General features: G+C 39.8%; 2 protein-coding genes and 1 long non-coding RNA gene across 5 annotated transcripts in view; 2 read left to right on the top strand and 1 right to left on the bottom strand.

Annotated features, from left to right (window-relative positions):
- Nucleotides 1-1,636: 1,636 nt before the first annotated feature.
- On the bottom strand, nt 1,637-13,627 carry LOC5578169 (transcription factor grauzone). Of its 2 annotated transcripts, XM_021840380.1 has the most exons (3): nt 13,290-13,627; nt 2,475-3,887; nt 1,637-2,402 (listed from the first exon to the last, which is right to left on the bottom strand). In XM_021840380.1, the coding sequence occupies exons 1-2, from the start codon at nt 13,461-13,463 to the stop codon at nt 2,478-2,480; spliced, it is 1,584 nt and encodes a 527-aa protein (XP_021696072.1). In that variant the 5' UTR covers nt 13,464-13,627; the 3' UTR covers nt 1,637-2,402; nt 2,475-2,477. The 2 variants fall into 2 exon arrangements, with proteins under 2 accessions (XP_021696072.1, XP_001663739.2); XM_001663689.2 differs by lacking the exon at nt 1,637-2,402 and having other exon boundaries at nt 2,404-3,887.
- Nucleotides 9,628-10,104, top strand: LOC110675416. The gene is made up of 2 exons (XR_002499477.1): nt 9,628-9,745; nt 9,812-10,104. It is a non-coding gene; the product is annotated as an uncharacterized LOC110675416 (long non-coding RNA).
- Nucleotides 13,628-14,153: 526 nt separating the features above from the next.
- The window catches only part of LOC5578168 (protein KIAA0100), a 48,033-nt gene continuing 40,179 nt past the window's right edge, over nt 14,154-22,007 (top strand). Inside the window, exons 1-2 of one of the 2 annotated variants that reach the window (XM_021840378.1) lie at nt 14,154-14,497; nt 14,618-14,741. In XM_021840378.1, the coding sequence (XP_021696070.1) occupies nt 14,439-14,497; nt 14,618-14,741 (183 nt within the window). In that variant the 5' untranslated portion in view covers nt 14,154-14,438. The remainder of the gene's footprint in view (nt 14,498-14,617; nt 14,742-22,007) is intronic. The other variant, XM_021840379.1, reaches the window with a different exon arrangement.

The following is a 22,007-nucleotide window of genomic DNA, read 5'->3' as shown; positions in this document are numbered from 1 at the left end:
TTGGAGTTCCTTTTGGAGCTCCTTAATATTTCCCTTCGGGATTCACTTTGGACTTTATTTCGGAATTTCCTTTGGAGCTTCCTTCGGAATTTTATTTGGAATTTCCTTCAGAATTTTCTTTTGGAATTTCTTCCGGAATTTCATGTGGAGTTTGGAATTTTCTTCAGAATTTCTTTGGAATTTTCTTTGGAATCTCTTCCGGAATTTCATGTGGAGTTCGGAATTTTCTTTGGAATTTCTTTTGGAGCTTGAAATTTTTTTTGGAATTTTCTTCGTAATTTCGTTTGGAGCTTCCATCGGAATTTTATCTGGAATTTTCGGAATTCTTTGGAAATTCCTTTGGAGTTTCTTTCGGAATTCACTTTGGACTTTTTTCGAAATTTCCTTTGGATTTATCTATGGAGCTTCCTTTGGAATTTTACTCAGAATTTTTATTGGAATTTCCTTCGGATTTTTCTTGGGAATTTCTTTTGGAGCTTGGAATCTTTTTCAGAATTTGTTTGGAATTTCCTCTTTAATTTTCTTTGAAATTTCTTCCGGAATTCCATGTGGAGTTTCCTTCGGAATTTTATTTGGAATTTTCTTCGGATTTTTTTTTAATTTCCTTTAAGATTCCCTTTGGAGTTTTTCTTCGGAATTTTCTTTGGAATTACTTTTGAAGCTTCCTTTGAAATTCCATATAAAATTTAATTTTTTTGTGGAATTTTCTACGGAATTTTCTCGAGAATTTCTTTTGGAGCTTGAATTTTTTTTTCGGAATTTCGTTTGGAGCTTCCTTCTGAATTTCATCTGGAATTTTCTTTGGAATTTCCTTCGGAATTTTCACTGTAATTTTCTTTGGAATTTATCCCGGAATTTTCTTCGGGAAGTTGTTTCAGAAAGTTCCTTTTGGGAAGTTCGTGCGAGATTTTTTTTTTCGGTGAGTTTCTTCGGAAAATTCCTTAGAGAAGATTTTTGGAAATTCCTTTGGATTTATTTTTTATTTGAAGTTCTGTCGGAATTTCCTTTGGATTTTGGTTTGGAGTTTCCTTCGAAATTTCCTTAGGAATTATCTTTGGAGCTTCTTTTGGAAATCATTTAGAATTTAATTTGGAATTAAACTAGGAATTTTCTTCTGGCATTCCCTGTGGAATTTTCTTTGGAAGTCTTGTAATTCTCTTCGCAATTTGCTTTGAAATTTCGTTCGAATTTTCCTTTGGAGTTTCATTTGGAATATACTTTGTAATGTTCATCGAAATTTCCTTCAGAATTTTCTTCGGAGTTTCCCTTATAATTTTCTTCTGAATATCCTTTGGAATTTCCTTCGGAATTTCCTTTTCTTCGAAATTTTCTGTGCAAGTTCTTTCGGAGTTTCCTTCTGAATTTTCTTTGGAATTTATTCTGTAATTTTCTTCGGAATTTCACACTGGTGCATGGACCGTGCATGCACTGATCATAACTTTTTGTGTTTAGTTCATCTTCCGTGGTGCTTTCTTTGCTTTAGGATTTCGTTTTTACTACCATTGAAAAAGAGCCATCTATTGCCTTTTCAGTTTTGAATATCGCCCTATTGACTGTTTAACGATAAACTTGCGACGATCGACGCGCCACCATATTTCATATAATGGAGGTTATTAGAACTAACTTGGAGGTGATAATTTGGAAGTTATTTAGCAATTTGGAGGTTAAAATCACCTCCAAACACTAGCGATTTTGCGGTGGGATGTTGAGGTTTAATCACGAATTGGCTCATGGGCAAATTTCAATGAAACATCCAAATAAAATTAATGGGTTCTCACACAACACGTCCACTACCCAACAATACTGCTACACTACTACTATTTCGATTCATAGGCAGTTGGTTTTATACTTACCTCGTAACTCGATACTCCCGGAAGTATTGTAGAGCCAATTTCGAGCGATAATTTCCTAGTTCCTCATAATGTTTACGGCTCTGAGGCATTACTTCGATTGCCTGCTTCTGTAAAACTAGCACACAGTTACAATTATAATCCATTGTTGGATTTGATGCGACGATGCTTTTTATACTCTGATTTCACCAATAGACCGAAGAGCACGTGCGGTTGCTTTCCTAGGTCATCCGAAGGGTTCGTTGTATGCAATAGTTCGTGCACAATCGTCAATGAAGAGCGCTCTCAGAAGATGGTCCTTTGTCAGTTCGCTTTCAAGCGGTCAGGGTGTTGAACTGATGTAGTCTTGATCTGGGATCACCTGCCACAATTCATTTCCGGACCTTGTTCTTGTCAACAATCTTACGACTGTTCAGCTTACTTCAGAACCTCACCCAGTATTCGCGCCAGTCTGATGTTTCTACGCTCATCGCATATTTCTTTCCAACTCTAAACCAATTCAGAGTGTCATGGATTTGGATATGTTGGAAAGCTAATAATACCAATAGGAAGCTAAATGGAAAAAGCAGTCAATTATTATTTCGTGTCATTGTACATTTCTCAACCCCACATGTGATACCATACCTTTCACTCCGGGAGCGATTCCGCCGTTAGCTGCTGAGTCTTGTTGCGGTTCATCTTTTCCTGGGCCCACTCGTACGGGTGCACCTTCTTCCGGTGAGCGTACATGTTGGCTTTGGAGTTGAACGTGGTGGCACAGAATGGACACGTGTACAAAATCTCCCCGGTGTGCGATGCCCGATGCTCTTTTAGCGTAATTGGGTTCTTGAAACGCTTCTCGCAAAATTCGCACTGATATTTTTCCTCGCAGTGCACTTTTCGCTTGTGAGATTCCAGGGCGAACTTGTTCGGAGCTTGCTTGTTGCAAATGTTACAGATGAAAATCTCGTCCGTTTGAGTGTGTTTAGCGATTATGTGCTTTTTGAGGGTGATCTTGTTATGTAGTACCACGTGACAGATTTCACAAGCGATACTCGTATCTTCCGCCAAACCCATGTGTTTCCGGACATGGTTATCAAAGCATTGCTTCGTTTTGAACTCCCGTCCGCAAGTGTCGCAAATATGTTTCCCCTCATCGCTGTGCATGTTCACCATATGAGCACTGAGAGATCCTTTCCCGGCCAGGACTTTGTCACATTTCGAGCACTGATACATCTGATGCCGGCCCATGTGAGATGATAGTTGTCCTTTCTGAATAAAACTTTTCGGACATTTATCGCACTTAAAGGGGCGCTCGACCTGCTCCGCGTGACATTCCATGTTGTGAAGCTGTAGGTACTCTTTGGAACTGAATCTTTTCGAGCACAGATCACACCCATAAAGATGCGGATTCAAATGGACCTGAATGTGTTCCAACAAATGGCAGCGTTTGAATAGCTTCTTGTTGCAACACCGATGATAGCCCTTCTGATTATGTTGTTCCCGGAAATGTTTTCTCAAATCAATGAATGTTTCCGTAGATATCTGACAAAGTTCGCAAATGAATTTGAAATAATTCAGGATCAACCTATCTTCCTCCTCAATCTCATCCTTGGGTTTGCTTCTGTACTCTTTCGACGGATCAGGGCCATCATTCTTTTTCGTCTTCTTCGGCTTCAAAGGTGCTCTTCTCGTATATTTCCGTTTGGTCCTGACGACAACTTTCTCCTCCTCAATCTCAGATTCTACATCCTCGTCGCTTTCGTTATCACCGCTCCCAACACTTCCATCCTCACCTGAATTCTTTTCTGCATCCTCGCCGTCGCCAACTTCATCATTATCCAGATCAGGCTCAACTTTAACCATCTCGATAATCTCGCTCTTGGATGTACTGGCAGTCCATTGGTCCGGGTCGTGCTTTACTTCTTGGCATTCCCCGGCCAGCATCCGTAAATACGATTGATTCTGTTGCACTTTTTCCGAGAAGTCGTAGAACTCTCCGATGATGCTGCAGCACTGCTGGCAAACATTCGTCGGTAGCTGCTCCATTTCGTCCAACTATAATAAAATAAAAGGCATTGTAACTGACTGCTTAACCTCAATACAGGGTGGCCACTTTAGAATCCTGAACATTCCCGAGTTTTTCCAGAAATCTGGAGGAATTAACCAGAACCCCACTCAGTGCCGTCGGTGACAAAAGTGGGGTCATGGAACAAAAAATTGCCGCATGGATGCAAAAGCATGATTTGCGGAGGTTCTTCTCACGCTAAGGACGTCTGTCCAGTGAAGGAAAATACCATAAAGTTTATATGCTCAAATTGCCGGGGTAATCATAAGTTAAATTTTTGGTCTTGCCCTTCGCGCAAGAGAGTCGTTGAGGCTCGTGCCATGCAGATGAAAGATAATATCCGTTGCGATAATGGTCGTTTCGGAATTTGCCTGGTAGAGTATCGAACAATGCTCATTTTTCAGTTAACGATCGCTTGATTAGGAATCATACCCATCAGGAAGATCATAATCATGCTCATTCACAAACTAATTTTAATCCGTCAGGTAGCCGTTCGAATCTTCTAATTTCGAACGTATCTACCCATGGAAAATCCTTTGCCGATATCGTAGGTAATTTGAACTCCTCCCTATTCGTACTATGAGTACCCATTCTACTTGTTTCAAATCAAATGGAAAAACCCTGCCGCCACAGGTAACTCCTACTCCGCCTCTACGTCTACTGAAAATTCTAACGGAAAATCATCAAATGTACCCACTTCAAGTGATATGTCTGCTTCTGATTTTAATTTTCTAACTGAACAATTGAATCTAATGATTGATGCAATGTTCAAAGCCACCACTATGACTGAAGCAGTCCAAGTTGGTGGAAAATTTACTAATCAAATTGTTATTGGATTACGTTTTTCTAATGGATCCAAATAATAATTAGAATATTTTAAATTGCAATGCTCGTTCTTTGAATGGTAAAGAGGACGAGCTGTTTAATTTTCTTACGGTTAATAACGTGCATATAGCAGTTATTACCGACACGTATTTAAAACCTGGATATAAACTCAAAGGAGATCCTAACTTTTTTGTTTATCGTAATGATCGACTTGATGGAGCATGTGGGGGAGTTGCAATCATCATTCATAGGCGTATAAAACATCAAATGTTTTCGTCATTTGAAACTAAAGTTTTTGAAACTTTAGGTGTTTCTGTTGAAACACAGCTTGGTAAATATACTTTCATAGCTGCCTATTTGCCTTTCCAATGCTCTGGACAGTAAGTTAATTTGCTCCAAACTGATTTGTGAAAATTGACTCGCAATAAGTCAATTCATTGGTGACTTTGAATGCCAATGCCGGTCATGGAATAATTCTAAAAAAAATTCCAACGGCAGAATTTTATTTGATGAGTGCTCTCCAGGCTATTTCTCAATAGGGTCCTATAGCCCTGTCCCGATTTTAATGCCAAACGCTTAAGTTTTGGCCAAAAATACGTGTTTACTAAATTTTGTAACGTTTTCCGTTGGTTTAAGCCCAAAAAAATTTTTTTCATGTTTTTTTAGATTTTGTCACACCCCTTTGCTTAAACTCAAATTTTGAGTGTATTTTGTTTTCCGTGTCCCTTCCAAAATGTCAGATAGAAACAACCCCAGTGTTAAAACTAAAACCCCTGTGGTGTTTTTGTCGACTAAGTGAACGTCAAACATGATCTCAAGTGTCAAGGTTCATTTATGGACCCAATTTTAAAATTAAAGTTCAAACATGATATAGCCGTTATTTGAGCGGGAAAAAATGCTAAAGTACTTGAAGTAACATGCTCTTTTGTGTTGTGAAATAAAAACAAGATTTTATTAAACATTTTAGGACCCAATTCAATACCCTGATAGCCCTACATGTTTTTCCTCTTCTAGAAATCCATCTACGATTGATTTGGTCATAACCGACTCTAGTCATCTTTGTAGCCAATTAGTTACTCATGATGATTTTGATTCTGATCATGTCCCTGTTACATTTCAAATATCACATGAAGCGATTCTCAATCCAATCAGCTCAACTTTTAATTATTTTCGAGCCGACTTGAATATATATGGAAAATATATTGACTCTAATCTTGATGTTAACATTTCTTTACAAATAAAACTTGATATTGACAATGCTCTTGAAACTTTAACAAATTCCATTGTTGAAGCCAGGAGCATTGCAATTCCAAAATGTGAAGTAAAATTTGAATCCGTGATTAGAGACGATGATCTTAAACTCTTGATCCGGCTTAAAAACGTGAGGAAGAGGCGATTTCAACACATTCGCGATCCTGCTTTGAAAATTATATGGCAAGACTTGCAGAAAGAAATCAAGAAACGTTTTTCTCAATTAAGAAATAAAAATTTTGAAAATAAAATTTCTCAATTGGACCCTGGCTTTAAGTTCTTTTGGAGATTATCTAAAATTTTGAAGAAGCCTCAGAAGCCAATACCGGCAATAAAAGAGGAAAACAAATTATTACTATAGTGGTCACACTTTTATGGGTCACCTTGTCACGATTATTAGTCACTTTGTTTTGCAAACAATTCAAATGGGAATGACTCATAATAGTGGGTGACCCATAATAGTGTGACCACTGTAACTAATTGCGAAAAAGCTCAAAAACATGCTATGCAGTTTGAAAGCGCGCACAAATTTGATTTAGGACTTACTAGTCCAATAGAAAATCAAGTTACTCAGGACTTAGAAAATATTCTCAATCAAGATAACGTTTTCGAAAATTCCTGGGAGACTGCTTTGGAAGAAGTGAGAACTATTATTAAAAAATTCAAAAATATGAAAGCTCCTGGCGATGATGGAATTTTCTACATCCTCATCAAGAAACTTCCAGAAAGTAGCTTATCATTCTTAGTTGACATATTTAACAAATGTTTTCAATTGGGTCCTAAAATTTTTGATGAAATCTTGTTTTTATTCAATATCACGACAGAGCATTTTACTGCAACTACTTTAGCAATTTTTCCCGCTCAAATAATGGCTATACAGTGATACCTCCATGAGTCGATGTTCCATGACTCGATATCGACTCGTGGAACCATACTAAAAACCAAATTTCATGGTTACTATGATGGTCCCTAGAAGCAGCTTTCCAAAGGATTGCTGTTCCATGACACGATATTCCCATGAGTCGATGGTCCCTTCAATATCGACTCATGGAGGTTTCACTGTATCATGCTTAAACTTTAATTTAAAATTTGGGTCCATAAATGAACCTTGACACTTAAGATCATGTTTGACGTTTGCTTAGTCCACAAAAACACCACAGGGGTATAGTTTTAACACTGGGGTTGTTCCTATCTGACATTTCGGAAGGGACACGGAAAACAAAATACACCCAAAATTTGAGTTCAAGCCAAGGGACGTGACAAAATCTAAAAAAATGTTTTTTGGACTCAAACCAACGGAAAACATTCGAAAATTGAGTAAACATGTGTTATTGGCCTAAACTTAAGCGTTTGGCACTAAAATTGGGACAGGGCTTTAGGACCCTATTAGCATACTTTCCTGACAAATGGAAAAATGCTAAGGTTGTTCCAATTTTAAAACCAGACAAAAATCCTGCAAAAGCTTCTAGCTATCGTCCAATCAGTTTGATTTCCTCCATCAGTAAACTTTTTGAAAAGGTTATTTTAAACAGAATGATGACCCACATCAACGAAAATTCATTTTTTTTTTCCAATGAACAGTTCGGATTCCGCCATGGACATTCGACCACTCATCAACTTTTACGTGTAACAAATTTGATCCGTTCCAACAAATCTGAAGGCTATTCTACTGGTCTTGCTTTTCTAGATATAGAAAAAGCATTCGAAATTGTTTGGCATGAAGGTTTGATTGTAAAATTAAAGAACTTTAATTTTCCAACATACATTGTTAGAATAATTCAAAGTTATCTGTGAAATCGTACACTTCAGGTTAATTATCAGAACTCCAGGTCTGAAAGACTTCCTGTAAGAGCTGGTGTTTCCCAAGGCAACATTTTGGGACCAATATTATACAATACAATATTTTCACCCTCCCCTTGGTTATGCGACCTTGCCGCGATGGGAGGGCATAATCCATTAGCCCATATGATGGAAACCAAAGGCGTAACCTGTAGTGGTGGTATCACATTTTGGCATTTTTTGCTTAAAGCCGCGTCATAATTCATATGGCATAGACGCAATAATATCTCGGATGTGATCCAACGGACATTCTACGTCATTGATAGAATTGATGCCCATTTCAAATAATTAATCTATTCGAAGTGGACATTAATACTATTGGTGACGTTCAGTTTGCCTTTTGCTAACCAGAATGATCCGTAGCCACTCTTACTATTAGCTAGCTAGATACATCGTTATCATATACGACGTAGGGAATGCTTAGGAACTCTTAGGAAAATGACTAGTAGATTCACTGAGTAGAAATAAGTGGCGACAATCTTATTTTAATATGGTTTTTACATTGCCATAATAAGAAATACCTCTTTTGTAACAACGGTATAAATAATCTAATTCCAGCTTCATTTTCGCAAAATTTACAAGTAGAAAGTAGGCGTTGTGAAGCATTGCATTTGCCACCGAAAAGTGAATCTTGTAGGAGACTGTAATAGAAGCCTAAGGTAACTTTACTTTTCAATATTCACTATAAAATGACTATGGAAAGTAAGACGCTGAGATCGATCATTAGGGTACACTTGCTAGTTTCGAAAAATTGTTGAACAGACAAGGAAAGCGACTTTTTTCTTTAAGGATATATGAAAGTAATGACCAATAAATACTTTTAACAACAAAAATGAAATTAACTAGAACTACTACTAAACAGCCTAATTTTGTTAAGACTTGACGACACTTGACATTTAAGACTCTAATCTTACGTAAAAGACAATAGTAATTAGAATAGCACCTGTATGACAAATTATTCAAAACCATTTCGACTAGACAGTATTAGTAATGCACTACTATTTCAAACAAATTCTACACTACTATTTCAAACAAATTCTAATTGAGCTGCTGATTTTCATAATGCTTCCTTTTCACAGAAGCAAGGGAATATGGGTACTTTTCAAAAACTACCACGTCACAATACTAATAAAAAAACAGTGTTCATGTGGGCGCCATTGCCTAGTCCGTCTGAGTATTGGTCCTGGTAGAGGGGAAACTTGGCAAAAGCCAGACCGAGGGTTCAGCCTTGACAAGTTAAGCTGTCAGGCAGCTCCAACTGAATACCATACAAAAAAAAAAAAAAAAATATTATACAATATTTTCACATCTGACTTACCTGAGTCACCTCAGGGATGTAAAAAATCCTTATTTGCGGATGACACAGGTCTCTCCGCCAAAGGACGAAGTCTGCGTGTCATCTGTAGTCGATTGCAAAAAAGTTTATTCTTGCAAAAATGGAAGATTTCTCCTAATGCTTACGAAACTCAACTAATTATATTTCCACTAAACCAAAAGCTCTTAATTTAAAACCTTCAAGTAGACATGTTGTTACGATGAGAGGGGTTCCAATAAATTGGTCAGATGAAGTTAAGTATCTAGGGCTTATGCTACACTGAACCAAGAAATATCATAGAAATTATTAAAAACGTCACTTACTTTGGCGATACTTGAAATCCCATTCATATTATGTGTATCCAATGATACTCATGTGGAAAGTACATAAAACTCATTATTATACCTCATAATATTCATTAGTCAACACTATATATTATATATGAACGAAAGTTATGTATGTTATCCGATAACTATTATGGGATAGGCACATGTGCAAATTTAATCGTTTTACTGGAAGTACTTTCATGATGGCGAGTTCGGCTGACCTGATAAATGGAGTGAAAATGATTTGAAATGGCGCACCATGGGATATTTTACGAATATGTGAACCTAAAGGGTAAGTTGAATATTCATAAATAAAACCATGAAATATGAATTCATTGATCTGTATTTGATCTTACAGCAAAGCAACAGAAAATTAAATTTAGAACGCCCTGACACCGTAAAACAAGCAAATGATCAGGAAATATCATCGATCCAATTGCAGATGAGAGAAATGGTAAATGCATGACGATGGAAGAAATGGAAAAACGGAAGGTGGACAATCCGGAACACCCAAAATGGTATAGGAAGCGATACCCAAATTTAAGGATAGAAGACCGTTCAAACTTTGTTTATAAACCCTAATTTAAATTCGCTTAATCATATTTTATTTTGGAAGACAAAACATGCTGAATAAATATAATTAAATTTAAATTATATTTTTTATAAATTTCTTTCAAAATCAGTAATATTCCCCATTTCAATTAATTGTGCTATGATATAAATATCATTAACAAAATTAATATATGCCATCTGAATTTCACATAAAAGTCATTGACAAAATCCAATGGTTCAAATAAAATTTTCATTTTAAATTTATGTGATCTGTCAGATGAATCCAATCATAATCAAGTCGGAATAGTTTATGTGATAAACCGATGAGCGTTATGTGAAAAACTACATGGAAAAAAACTGTTTAAAAAAAAAAAGTGTTTTCAGATAATATTGATATGATTCCTTGGTTCAGTGTAGATAAGAATTTAAAGAACAAGCTTTTGATATTCAAACAAATTTTCAGGCCAGCCATGTTGTATGCTGTACCAATATGGACTAGCTGTTGTAATACCAGGAAGAAAGCTCTGCAGAGTATTCAAAATAAAATTTTGAAAATGATTCTGAAGCTTCCTCCCTGGTATAGTGTCAATGAGTTACATAGAATATCCAATGTTGAAACATTGGAACAAATTTCAAATAAAATTATTAATAATTTCAGGCAAAAATCGTTACAATCTTCTATTACCACGATTAATGCGTTATATATTTAGGTTAAGTTAGGTTAAGTAAGGTACCGCGGGCAAGTGGGTAAATGGGGTAAGTGGAAATAATTGGTATATTTTACTGAATATATGAATTAACGTTTTAAACTCATGCGTAAACCTTTGAGGCCATAGAGAACATTACAATAGGTTAGAGATTTCTGAGATTTTTCAGCCATTATTGCATAATAGAGCGAAATATTGTAAACCTATCAACTATAACTCCGTAACACGTTGGCGGCGTGCAATCTTATTTTAATATTTTCAGTGGAAAAAAAGTTGAGGAAAATAATTGTCTGTACCATTTCTAAGTTGTCCCCTCTGGCTGTTTTAAACTGAAATAAAAAAGTTGTTGGAATCTTTGTAATCAGTGGAATAATCAGTCAAAAAATATCTTGAGGAAATCCAGAGTTAGGTAACAGGATTTTTTGGAGCAAACTATGAAGAAATTCATCTCAAATCCATCCCATCAAACTCCACTAGAAGAATTTCTAGGAATCCCTAAATGTATTTCTGGAGGAATCCCTAAAAGTATGTCAGAATGCCTAGCAGAACTACTGAATCATTTCCTCGATTAATCTGAGCAGAAATTCCTTTGAAGGTTTCTCTTGTGTCTCTAAAGTTTGGCAACATGATACAATGCAAGCCCAAAAAAAAGGCAAGGTAAAAGTGCCCTTTGAGACCATTTTTGTTAAAACCGACTTTAGAGAACTTCCGTTAAAAATAATGACTTTTTAGAGACTTGCATTAAAGCAGAGGTTAAAAAAAGACCTGCTGCCTGCCCTGCTAGGTAGATAGGTAATTGGAATTTCAAGACTAACAATTCAAAAGGCCTCATCTCCAAAAAGTAAACAATGAGAAAAATGCAATCTTGTTTTGTCAAACAATAAATCAAATTTAAATTATGAATTTAAGCATTGTATGTTATTTTATCGTCCCGAAAGTCGATGGATAAACTGATTTATAGCTATGAATATTCATTACTATCATTTTAGCAAAAAATCCTGCTTAAAAAACGAGTCAAAGGAAATGAGGCTTTTATTTCACCAAAAGCTGTGCAGCCCTTTTCATTTGTGCCCATAGACGCCGACCGACGCTGATGAGGCCTGTGAGTTGACGCCTTTGTTTACTCTAAAATGTGTTGAGGCCTTCTAGTTGTGGCTTGTTTCTTCATCATCTTCTGATGTGGCCTTTTGAAAATCATTCAAAATTGATGATGAAATAAGGAATTTAAAGTGTAGAAGAGTGTTAAGTGGTGAAGTGAAGTACATGGAGATCCCTACAGCAAGAGAAGATTCGTGCGGTCGTATAAATGTGTGATTGATTGAACCCTTCGTCATCCATGAACATTATGTATGTGGTACGCGAGTTCGTCGTCGAAAAAATGTATGGAAATATTGGTTCAATTGAAATAATATTGCAATTGGGTCCTAAAATGTTTAATGAAATCTTGTTTTTATTTAATGACACGAAAGAGAATGTTACTGCAACTATTTTAGCAATTTTTCCCGCTCAAATAACGGCTACATCATATTTAAACTTTAATTTAAAAATTGGGTCCATAAATGAACCTTGACATTTTTGATCATGTTTGACGTTCGCTTAATCGACAAAAACACCACAGGGCATTTAGTTTTAACACTGGGGTTGTTCCTATCTGACATTTTGGAAGGGACACGGAAAGCAAAATACACCCAAAATTTGAGTTTAAGCTAAGGAGTGATACAAAATCTAAAAAAATGTTTTTTGAACTTAAACAAAAGAAAAACATTAAAAAATAGAGTAAACATGTATTTTTAACCTAAACTTAAGCGTTTGGCATTTAAATTGGGACAGGCCTTTAGGACCCTATTGAACGTTATTTTTCATGCAATTGAAACCAAATCGTGTTTTTGTTGATAAGTTGTGAAGTACAGACAGGCTGACACAGGTATTATTTGGTAGTATGATACAAAATGCATCAGTCTACCGGAACCCGACGGAAAACTTGATAATGTTCGCCGTTTAGACAACCAATGTGTAAAACAATACAAGGAGCAGTCGTTCCGTAGTATAACCTGCATCTACTTAGTGAATTTGGAACGTTTTTCGCAATCTACATTGCAATTTTGATGTTTGTTTAACAGGCCTCAACTCGGTTTCCGTCAGATATAGAAATGAGGCCTTTTGGAGAAAAGGCCGTATTTGCGATGAATATCCTGGTTAGCGGAAAATGAGATGGGGCCTTTTAGAAAAATGTTATTTTTTCAACTTTTATGCATATTTTTAAATGTCTATTGTATGTTTTAGTAAGAATAGGCTCTTATACACTGAAATCAGCAGAAAACCGATTTGTTTACATTTTGGACTTGAGGCCTTTTCAATTGTTGGTCTTGATTTAGTCCAAGGCGGGTTCAATTCAATTCAATGACTACAGAGTAAAATGCACACTCCTTGATTTAGTCTAATCAGAGACGCTGAGTTAGAATGGAAAGTCCCGGTGACTAGAATCGCCTATGTTTATTTCCGGTGATTTCAAATTCCCGAAATTCTCGACTGGGTGGCCACTCTGTGATCAATTCAATCTTTAACGTCGCAACTTACCGTGAAGCTGAAAACTCTGGCCAACTTATCGTGCAGGGAACTGGCCTTGATTGACACGAAAGCCTTCGAGTCCGAAGAACACGGCTGCTGCTCACTGCTGGTATCCATTGCTCCTCCGCCTTTCGAAGTCAGACACAGGCGGCAGCTGTTTTGTAGCTTTTCCAAAGTCGTCATGTTGAGTAGAACGAACTTACTGTTGTGGACAAACTATTTCACATCGGAATTCCGAAATTAACGCACAAAATACAGCAGTAAACGCGAAAAAAGCCTGCGACTTTCTCTTCTACTGCCGATGTTTTGATGCCGTTTTGCTTTGTTCCCATTTTTCTCTGTTTTCGCCCAATGACGTTTAGAGGCCCGGCGTAAAAAAGTTGGATTTAAGTTAGGGAAACCTAGGGAAACTCTTTCTTGCCGATCATATTTATCTGACAAAACATTTTGAAAATATTTCCATTTTCAAGTGAAGATGAATCGAACATCAAATTTTCAAGAGCAGAAAACTGAAAAACCAGATAACCGTTCACGCTGAAAATTCGATCGAGTGATCACCAGAAGCGCGTGACAAATAGATTAAGCTTTCAGCTTGGAACGAATGTTCGGTTCTCTAGATTTATACATTTGATAATTCGGTCGAGTAGATTACGGTGTTTAAAAAATACACTGATGGGAAATACAGTATTTATTTATTCAAAGAGCATTGCATTGTGACATTTTGATAATTGTCACAAGATTACTGGTAACAAATAAGTAGAAATTAATATTTATATAGAACTAAAATATAATACGCCCTCATCGCAACAACGTCATTAGTTTTTTTTCATTTTGCCATGCACTTTCTTCCGAAAACATCTGTTTTTCGTTTGTTTCGCTTTTCTGCTTCATTCGTTTTCTTTCTACCCCTCTGCTCACCGTCGCCAAGTCACTGACCCATCATCCATCAGTCGAACGGTGGAAAGTGTCAAGTGATGATGTGTTGTTGATAAAAATTTTCGCGTTCCGTTCGGTTTTTTTTTGACGATTGACATTGACCAGCGAAACAAAAGGGAAAGTGAATTTCGCGTAAAAATCGGGAGAATTTTCGGGTTTTTGGAGTGCAAACAGGTGAAAATCAATACTGGCAAGCTTTGACCATCGGAAAATGATCCAATCATGATCGGGCTATTCTGGTTTCTGGTGATTATCGTGCTGATTTATTTGGCGATTACTTGGTAGGTGAATTTTGTTTGGTGGGCGGTGCTCTCGTTTGGGGCCACTAGCGGCTCCACTTTGCGGATGTTTTTTTGTCGATAATGTTTGATTGGGTACATCGTTCGTTTCCCTCTTTTTAGGTTGTTGCCGCAATGCATTGGATACATCTTGAAACGAAAGTTCAACATCAAAATTCGCTTTGGTCGGATCAGTTTGCCGTTTTCCCTGCGGGATGTAAATGTTTGCAAGAGCGGCTTCTCGGTGGTAAGTGTATTTTGTACATTTGTGGTGGAATTATGTAATTAATAATCAAACTTCCAACGATGGTTAATCTAAATTTAGAATTCAATCACCGCTACGGTGACATTTGTTTTTTGACCCCTGGGTTCGATTATGAATTTATGAGTGATTCATCGCGTGATGAACTTTTTATCTAATCAACGCAGGGCTGGTAGCAGGTTTATTTTTGGAAACTTGGTCACTATTTCAACGCTGTTATCCAAAAAAGTCTAATTTAAAGGGATATCTTTCAAATCGTTTTTTTTTTAACTAAAATGCTCTCTAAAGTCGCCTTTTTCACAGTAAATCCTGGGGCAAAATTCGAGAAGCTCCAGAGAAACGGTCAAAGACTCTGACTCGATTGTTCTACAGGTTCTTAAGAAACATCTTGTAGTGATTTATCCAAAGATTTGTTTTGGAAGTCTTACGAAATTATTTATTTTTATTTATTTTATCTTTATTAAGGAGACTTTCAGCCAGTGGCTGGTTCTCCGAAAAAAGAGGGCGTTACATTGGCCCTCCTGGGCAGTAATACTTATGCAGAGTAATGTGTTAAGTTAACATTTTATTTAAGGATAGACAATCATTCGTAATATAAAAGCTATTTCCGTTGGATAGTCCAGGTGCGGGTGCATGATCTGTTCCAGGCTGTATTCTAGGGTGGTTCCATTAAACGAATTCGTTGTCAAGTTTCGAAGCGTGGTCAAGTTGAATTATCCTGTCGGGGAGGATGGCTAGATGTTGTGGTATAGTTCGATGTCTTTTAAATAATTCATAAGTCGTGTGATGTTGTCAGGGTCGTTGTTGAGAGCACAGCGGATACTGTCAGGAATGTCATGCAGCATGCGAGCAGCCTGATGTTGAGGACAATTAATGATGAAGTGCTCCACCGAGTATAATACATTGCAAGCGGGACAGATTCTTCGGAAAGGTCCCTCACCTCCCATATTGTGAGAAGCCTTTGTGTGACCCGTGCGAAGTCTGGACATAATTTTTTGCTCGAGATGGTTTTTGGGGTCAACCCATCGTGTAACATCATATTTAATTTTTCGTAAGAAGAGGTTACGTGTGTTCAGCCACTTAAGCGCCCAGGTGTCCCTAATGGTCGTAGTGATCCAACGTTTCAAATCTTGGCCAGGAATTTCCTTTGTGTAGAAAGTTGAATGTCTACCGTGAGCTGCTAAACGGTCAGCCTCTTCGTTGCCACGGATCCCGCAGTGTCCAGGTATCCAAGCAAATACTGTACCCGGATGCGCCTTAAGCTGGATTGCTTGGATCCATGGATGGCGAGTCACTTCCGATGATAACGCTGCGAGAACACTGGCTGAGTCTGTCAGTATCAGGACTGGCTTCGGTGACGGCATTGTAGAGGCGATAAGGATGGCTGCTGCTTCTACAGAAAATACTGAGCAGGGATCTGGAAGGCGGAGAAAACGGCTGATTTCAGGGTTGGTAACGCCGATACCAACTCCGTCCTGGGCCTCGGAGGGAGCCATCTGTATACCGATGTGTATAGTCGGGATATTTCGTTCGAAGTAGCTCGGCGACAGATCTAGTCAACGCAGGGGAGTTGTCTCCCGCCCGGAAGGCATTCTTTATCGATGTTTCAATGTTCATACGGGGCGAGTCCCAACTCCTGGCTCCATTCCAGTGGACCTCGGCCACAGGGGGGAGCACTTGGTTGACGTGTCCACGCAGGAGCCGGTTCGCCTCATCAAGGAGAAGGACTCCGCCGGTACAAGGTGTTGTCTTCTCTAGGAAACTGATTGCTCTTTTGCATACAGTCTCTGTGATGAGATACGTTAACGGCAATCTACCGGTTTCTGCACAGACAGCGTCTGATGGCGTGGATGGCAGTAGACCGGAAGCGATTCGTATCGATTGATGATAAACAGGAGCGAGTGACGGACCATTGCGTCGGTTGTTGTACAGCTAAGTTCTATACCGTAGAGTAGTCTGCTATCAATGATTGCTGCTGCTACACGAAGGCGGACGTCACGGTTGCTGGTGTTATGGCGTCTGACTAATGTACGAAAAAGGTTTAGGCGAGTTTGACAATTCCGTTTAACTTCATTGAAGTGTTTGACGAAGGTCAGATGCCTGTCCAAGTGAATACCAAGTACTCGAACGGATTTTTTTAATGGTATTGGTTGACCGTTGGCAGTGACTAGAGAACGAATGGGACGATGGCGGGATGTACAGAGGTGCATTATGGCACTTTTCTCAGCTGATAACTCGAATCCTACTTTATTGCCCCACTTGGCGACGGCGTTCACTGATGCCTGGAGTTTCCGGCGGAGCGCTTTTTCGGTGGACCCAATAACCACAAGCATTATGTCGTCCGCATAAACGAAAATAAAGATCTCTTTCGGAAGACTACTGAAGACCCCGTTCATGGCAATTAGGAATATAGTGACGGCAATAACCGAGCCTTGCGGTATGCCGGTCTCTTCTGAAAAAGTATTTGAGCGGTGATTCCCAATGCAAACTTGGAAAGTTCTGTTACGCAGAAAATTTCTCAGGAAGTGAAGGACATGTCCTGTCAGACCCCATTTGGAAAGCTGGTTAATGACGCCTGGTGTCCAGGCCCGATTGTAGGCTTTCGCCAAGTCTAGTGTAGCCAGTTTAACGTGTTGCTCCTGTGATTTAGCATCGTGGAGTACTTGTCCAAGAGTTGCAAAGTATGTCCCCGTTCCGTGACCGGAACGAAACGCGTGCTGTCGGTGGTCAAGATGACCATTAGATTCAAGAAAGTGAACCAGGCGGCGGTTAACCATTCTTTCCATCACCTTGCTGATGCAGCATGATAGCGAAATCGGACGAAAATCTGTAGGTGCTTTGTTAACAGAACCGTGTTTAGGAATAGGAATAACGAGGCTATGATTCCACTCTTTCGGTAAGGTGTTTCCAGTCCATTCCTTGTTTAGCAGTCGTAACAGGGCTGCTTTGCCAACGGGAGGGAGATGCTTCAATATTGGGTAACCTATCTCATCGACTCCGGCAGATTTACCGTTACACTTGGCTAAGGCCAGTTCTAGTTCGATAAGACGGAAGGGTTCGTTGATTGGTTGGTGAGTTTTGTCTTCTGGAATGATCATTTTTTCGAGGCTGCTAGCATCGTTTCGTCGCTTGAAGGTGTTGCTGTATTTCTCAAATGCCGAAAGAGAGGTGAAATATTCTCCCAGGGCCTGAGCAATTGTACTTGGATCCCTGGTAAGGACGCCGTCTTGGTGAATGGCGATACCATGAGCCTTCCGTTTTCCGCTAAGAGAATTTACTTTACTCCATAGTTCGGTCGAGGATTGGCTGGAGTTTATACTGTCCAGGAAGCTTTCCCAGCATTGATTTTTTGCGTCACGTATGATTTGTCGGCATTCATTCCGTTTTGCTCTGTAGAGGGCCATGGCCGCATCTTTGTCTGGGTGACAATCAGGAAGTCGCTTTATCAATCGTAGGGCCTTTCTCCTGGCTTTTATTGCTTTTTTCGTTTCTGGTGACCACCATGGGAGAGCCTTACGGCCAGGTTTGGGACTGGTTTTCGGTATAGATGCAGCGGCTGCCTGGTGGATGGTACTCAGAAAGGTAGAAAGGTTGTCGGGTTCGGATGAATCCAGTGACTCGTCGATCATTGCTTGTAAGGATGCCCAGTCTGCTTGATTGTAAATCCATCGAGGGCGGCGCGATGTTTCTGGAGGTCGTTGGTTGATAGATATCGAGATGGGGTGATGATCGCTTCCAAGGGGGTCTGCACCGACACTCCAGAGCAATCTGTTGACGATGCTGGAGCTAGCAAAGGATACGTCGACGGTTGATTCACGTTGACCGCTGGTGAAAGTAATGGACCCATCGTTAAGTGAAATCTAGTCCATTACCTTTGCAAGTTCCATCAAGATGGAACCTCGAGCATTAACCCTGGCACTTCCCCATGTGGTATGGTGCCCGTTATCGTCGCCAAGGATCAATTTTGCACCTTGTGCACGGAGTAGTCGGTTTTTGAGGTCCTGTATTTTACCACATGGCAGATACATACTGACTATCGATACAGGGAATGGATAATCGAGTTTGACAGCGACAATGGGAAGGTCGGTATCTAGTTGTAACTGGGAGAAAGTGACCGATTCTAGTACCCCGATCGCTACAGAATGGTATACATTTGCATTGCTTTTGTATATCCATCTGTACCTTCCTCTCAACATTCGATTCATTCTGTTCACAGTGGTGCGATGAGCTTCTTGTAAGGCTATTACGACAGGCAGGTTGTCGTGGATCAGGCATTCTAGGTCACTTATGTTGTTGTGAAATCCGTTTATATTCCACTGCAGCACGAAATTGGTTTGCTTTATCGTATCGATGACGGCCGTAGACGTACCAGGGTTGGTAAACGATCTAGAGAAAGTTGGTGGTGCAGAGGCAGAGGAACTGAATGCAATGGGTACCGCAGCAGGGCCGTACCGAAGAGCCTGAACGCGATCATAATCTGCCACGCTGCAGCTGTTTGCATGACCTAGCTGAGCATCCGCATTGCTCTTCGAAGTCTCGTTTAGATATCTTGCTTTGATCCGTGCAGAACGTCTTGGTTGGGAAGTCTTGGTTTCTATGGTGTTTTTTCCCGATTCGCTGGTTGCAGATCCCAACAGAGCCTCACTGGGGGAAGGCATCGTTGATGGGCCCTCCCACAGCAAAGATGTTGGAACTGCTTGAAAAAAGGTGGCATTTGGACGTGGGATTTTGGAAACATCGTCTTCTTCTGTTGTATCGTTGATGGAAGTGGTTGAACTTGTGATAGACACTCCAGTAGTCTCCTCTTTCTTGGTGGACTGACCACTTTCTATGGGTTTAGGGCCCATGACTGGTATAACACATGTAATTTCCCTGTTGTAGAGTGCTTTAGCGAGGAGTACTGGATGAATTTCTAGGAATCTGACATGTCATCGTCTCTACTTGAAGTGGAGATGTTAACGTTGGGAATGAGGTCACAGTTAGGAGTATAGACCTTATTTTTTGGCTGGCCGGATGATTCATCAGAGTCTGTGATTGCACGATCTCTTTTGGGGGTTCGCTCTACCGAAGTTGGCTCTGAGGGAATTGGGCTGGTTTCGCTTTCATACATGGGAGTCAACTGGGATTCTTTCACCTTCTGTTTCCTATTCTTATTCTTTTTCGAGTTTGTAGGCGCTATATCGATCTGGTTTTGGGCTTGCGAATTAGCTGCAGGGTTGTCGGTAGATTGTTGAGCAACGTTTGAAGAGTGTTGGACGTGGGATTGGGAGCGTTTTTGGAAGAGACTTTGGAAGGTGTAGACCTCTCTTTCTTTCTGTTTCAGTTGGAGTTCAAGGTCGTTGACCTTAGTTACTAGGTCCTCAATTGTGCCGTGTTTCCGGACAATTTCCATGCGGGAACCGCTCTGCAGGGCTGCTTCCAGGGTCTGTATTCTTTCATCCTTCTTTCTCATTTCACAGGTCAGGAGATCTACTTTTTGCAGAAGCTCCGCAATCATGCCGTTGTTGCCCGGGTGGATGTTGCCATTTAGGGTTACTTCAAGAGATTCGATTCGCTTATTCTTCGCTTCCATTTCCTGAAGGAGTTTGTCAACTTTAGAGGACAGGTCGGCGATTTGCTGATCCTTGCTAGCTACTGTGACGCTGGAGAAGGTGTGCTGGTTATTGGCTTGTTCAAATAGCCTTCGGGCTGCTGGGTACGAAATGCCTTGAATCTTTTGGATTTCGTTTTCATTGCCGTAGACAGGGCATTTTCGGCTGGCCAGAGAGTGGCTATGTCTGTCGCACCGCTTGCAATATACCTCCGCTTGACAGGGATTCTCCTTACCAATCGTGTGGTCTTTTGAGCAAGTCCCACAGGTTGCATGTGATTGTTGGCAACGCTTACTGGTATGTCCAAACCCCCAGCAATTGTAGCATTGCATTGGTGCAGGAAAATAGAGGCGTGTCTTACACCGGATGTAGCCGAAGTCTATGTGCGCCGGGATAACGGTTCCTGCGATTGTTAGGATCAGAGTAGACGTATTAACGTTATCTTTTCCTACGCGCTTGGTTATGCGTCGGAATCCTCGTACCCCTTGATCGAATAGTTCCTCTTCAAGAATCTTGTCGGCGAGATCCATCACGGCTCTGCAATTCACGACACAGCGACTGATATTCAAGGTTGGATGCTCGGTGACCTTAACTCCTGTTCCATCAATAAGCATGGTCAGCTTCATTAGTTTGGTGGCCTGGGTTGTGCTGCGGACCTTCAGAACGTAACTTATTCCTTCCTTGCCTTCGGGAAAAGCGCCGTCGATTTTTGTGCCTACGCATTTTTCGATTGTTTTCCGCATAACGAAAGGGTTGCATGGCAGTACTCCTACAACTGCTTGCATTCGGAGCACTTGAATAGACCCTCTTGTTCCTTCCTTGTCAAGGTATCCTGGCAACAGCGCTCCAGCAAATTCACCGTCGAAAAAATTGGATGAGCAGCCGCCTCCTTGATCCCCAATAGGGGGAAAAGGGTCCGGGGCCCACTCCATGTGGGCGAACCAGATAAAACCGCTTTAGAAACGCTGGTTTAAGGACATTATAAAGCGAAGCCAAATATGGCGCCTGATATGGCACCTACCGCACCTCTTCCCACTTTCACCCCCTTTGCCACGCAACTGGCTAGGGCGATCGAATGCAAATATATTATGCGAATTCAATCCTCATTACCTACCTGGTTGTGGCGTAAATTCATGTCAGCTGGCCCGTGCATATATATTGTATCTGCCAAAGCTCCTTTTTTCGCGAGATTTCATTAGAAACACTAAACTCGTGCATTTTTATCATCGTGCTAAAATATGTTTCTTCCATCTTCTGTTTTTATTCTTCTTCGCACAACTAGCGCAACATATTTTTACACGGCACATTCACACTCTTCACAAAACATTCACTAACAAAAATATATTCACTTGAATCGTGGATTTGTAAATTTTCCGTAACTACAGTTAAACTCACTGTTTAATGTTTAAAATCACGGGGAAGTGCTTAAATATTTTCGCTTCCAATTTTATTCTTACGAAATGTAAACAATCACGACGGCAACCATTTGCTATCGTGTTGTTTTGTAGTATTGGTGGCATCTTTAGTAGCGACAGTTTGGTTTTACGATTGTATTTATGATATGCTTTCTCCCTCACAAACACTATCACTGTTTGAGAAACGTGGAAGTTCAACAAATACTGATGCAGTATTTTAAAAGGCTTCCTTTTATAATGTCCTT

The sequence above is a fragment of the Aedes aegypti genome, chromosome 2 (assembly GCF_002204515.2).
Source record: "Aedes aegypti strain LVP_AGWG chromosome 2, AaegL5.0 Primary Assembly, whole genome shotgun sequence".
NCBI classification, from domain to species: domain Eukaryota; kingdom Metazoa; phylum Arthropoda; class Insecta; order Diptera; family Culicidae; genus Aedes; species Aedes aegypti.
The sequence above is the reverse complement of the archived record's forward strand: the minus strand, read 5'-3'. Positions and strand labels throughout refer to the sequence as shown.

Bases quoted from the DNA above. Each gene is read 5' to 3' on its own strand.
- LOC5578169 (XM_021840380.1), bottom strand. From the start codon at position 13,463: ATGACGACTTTGGAAAAGCTACAAAACAGCTGCCGCCTGTGTCTGACT. The intron at 3,888-13,289 runs GTAAGTTGCGAC...ATTTTATTATAG, and splicing joins CCAGAGTTTTCAGCTTCACG to TTGGACGAAATGGAGCAGCT.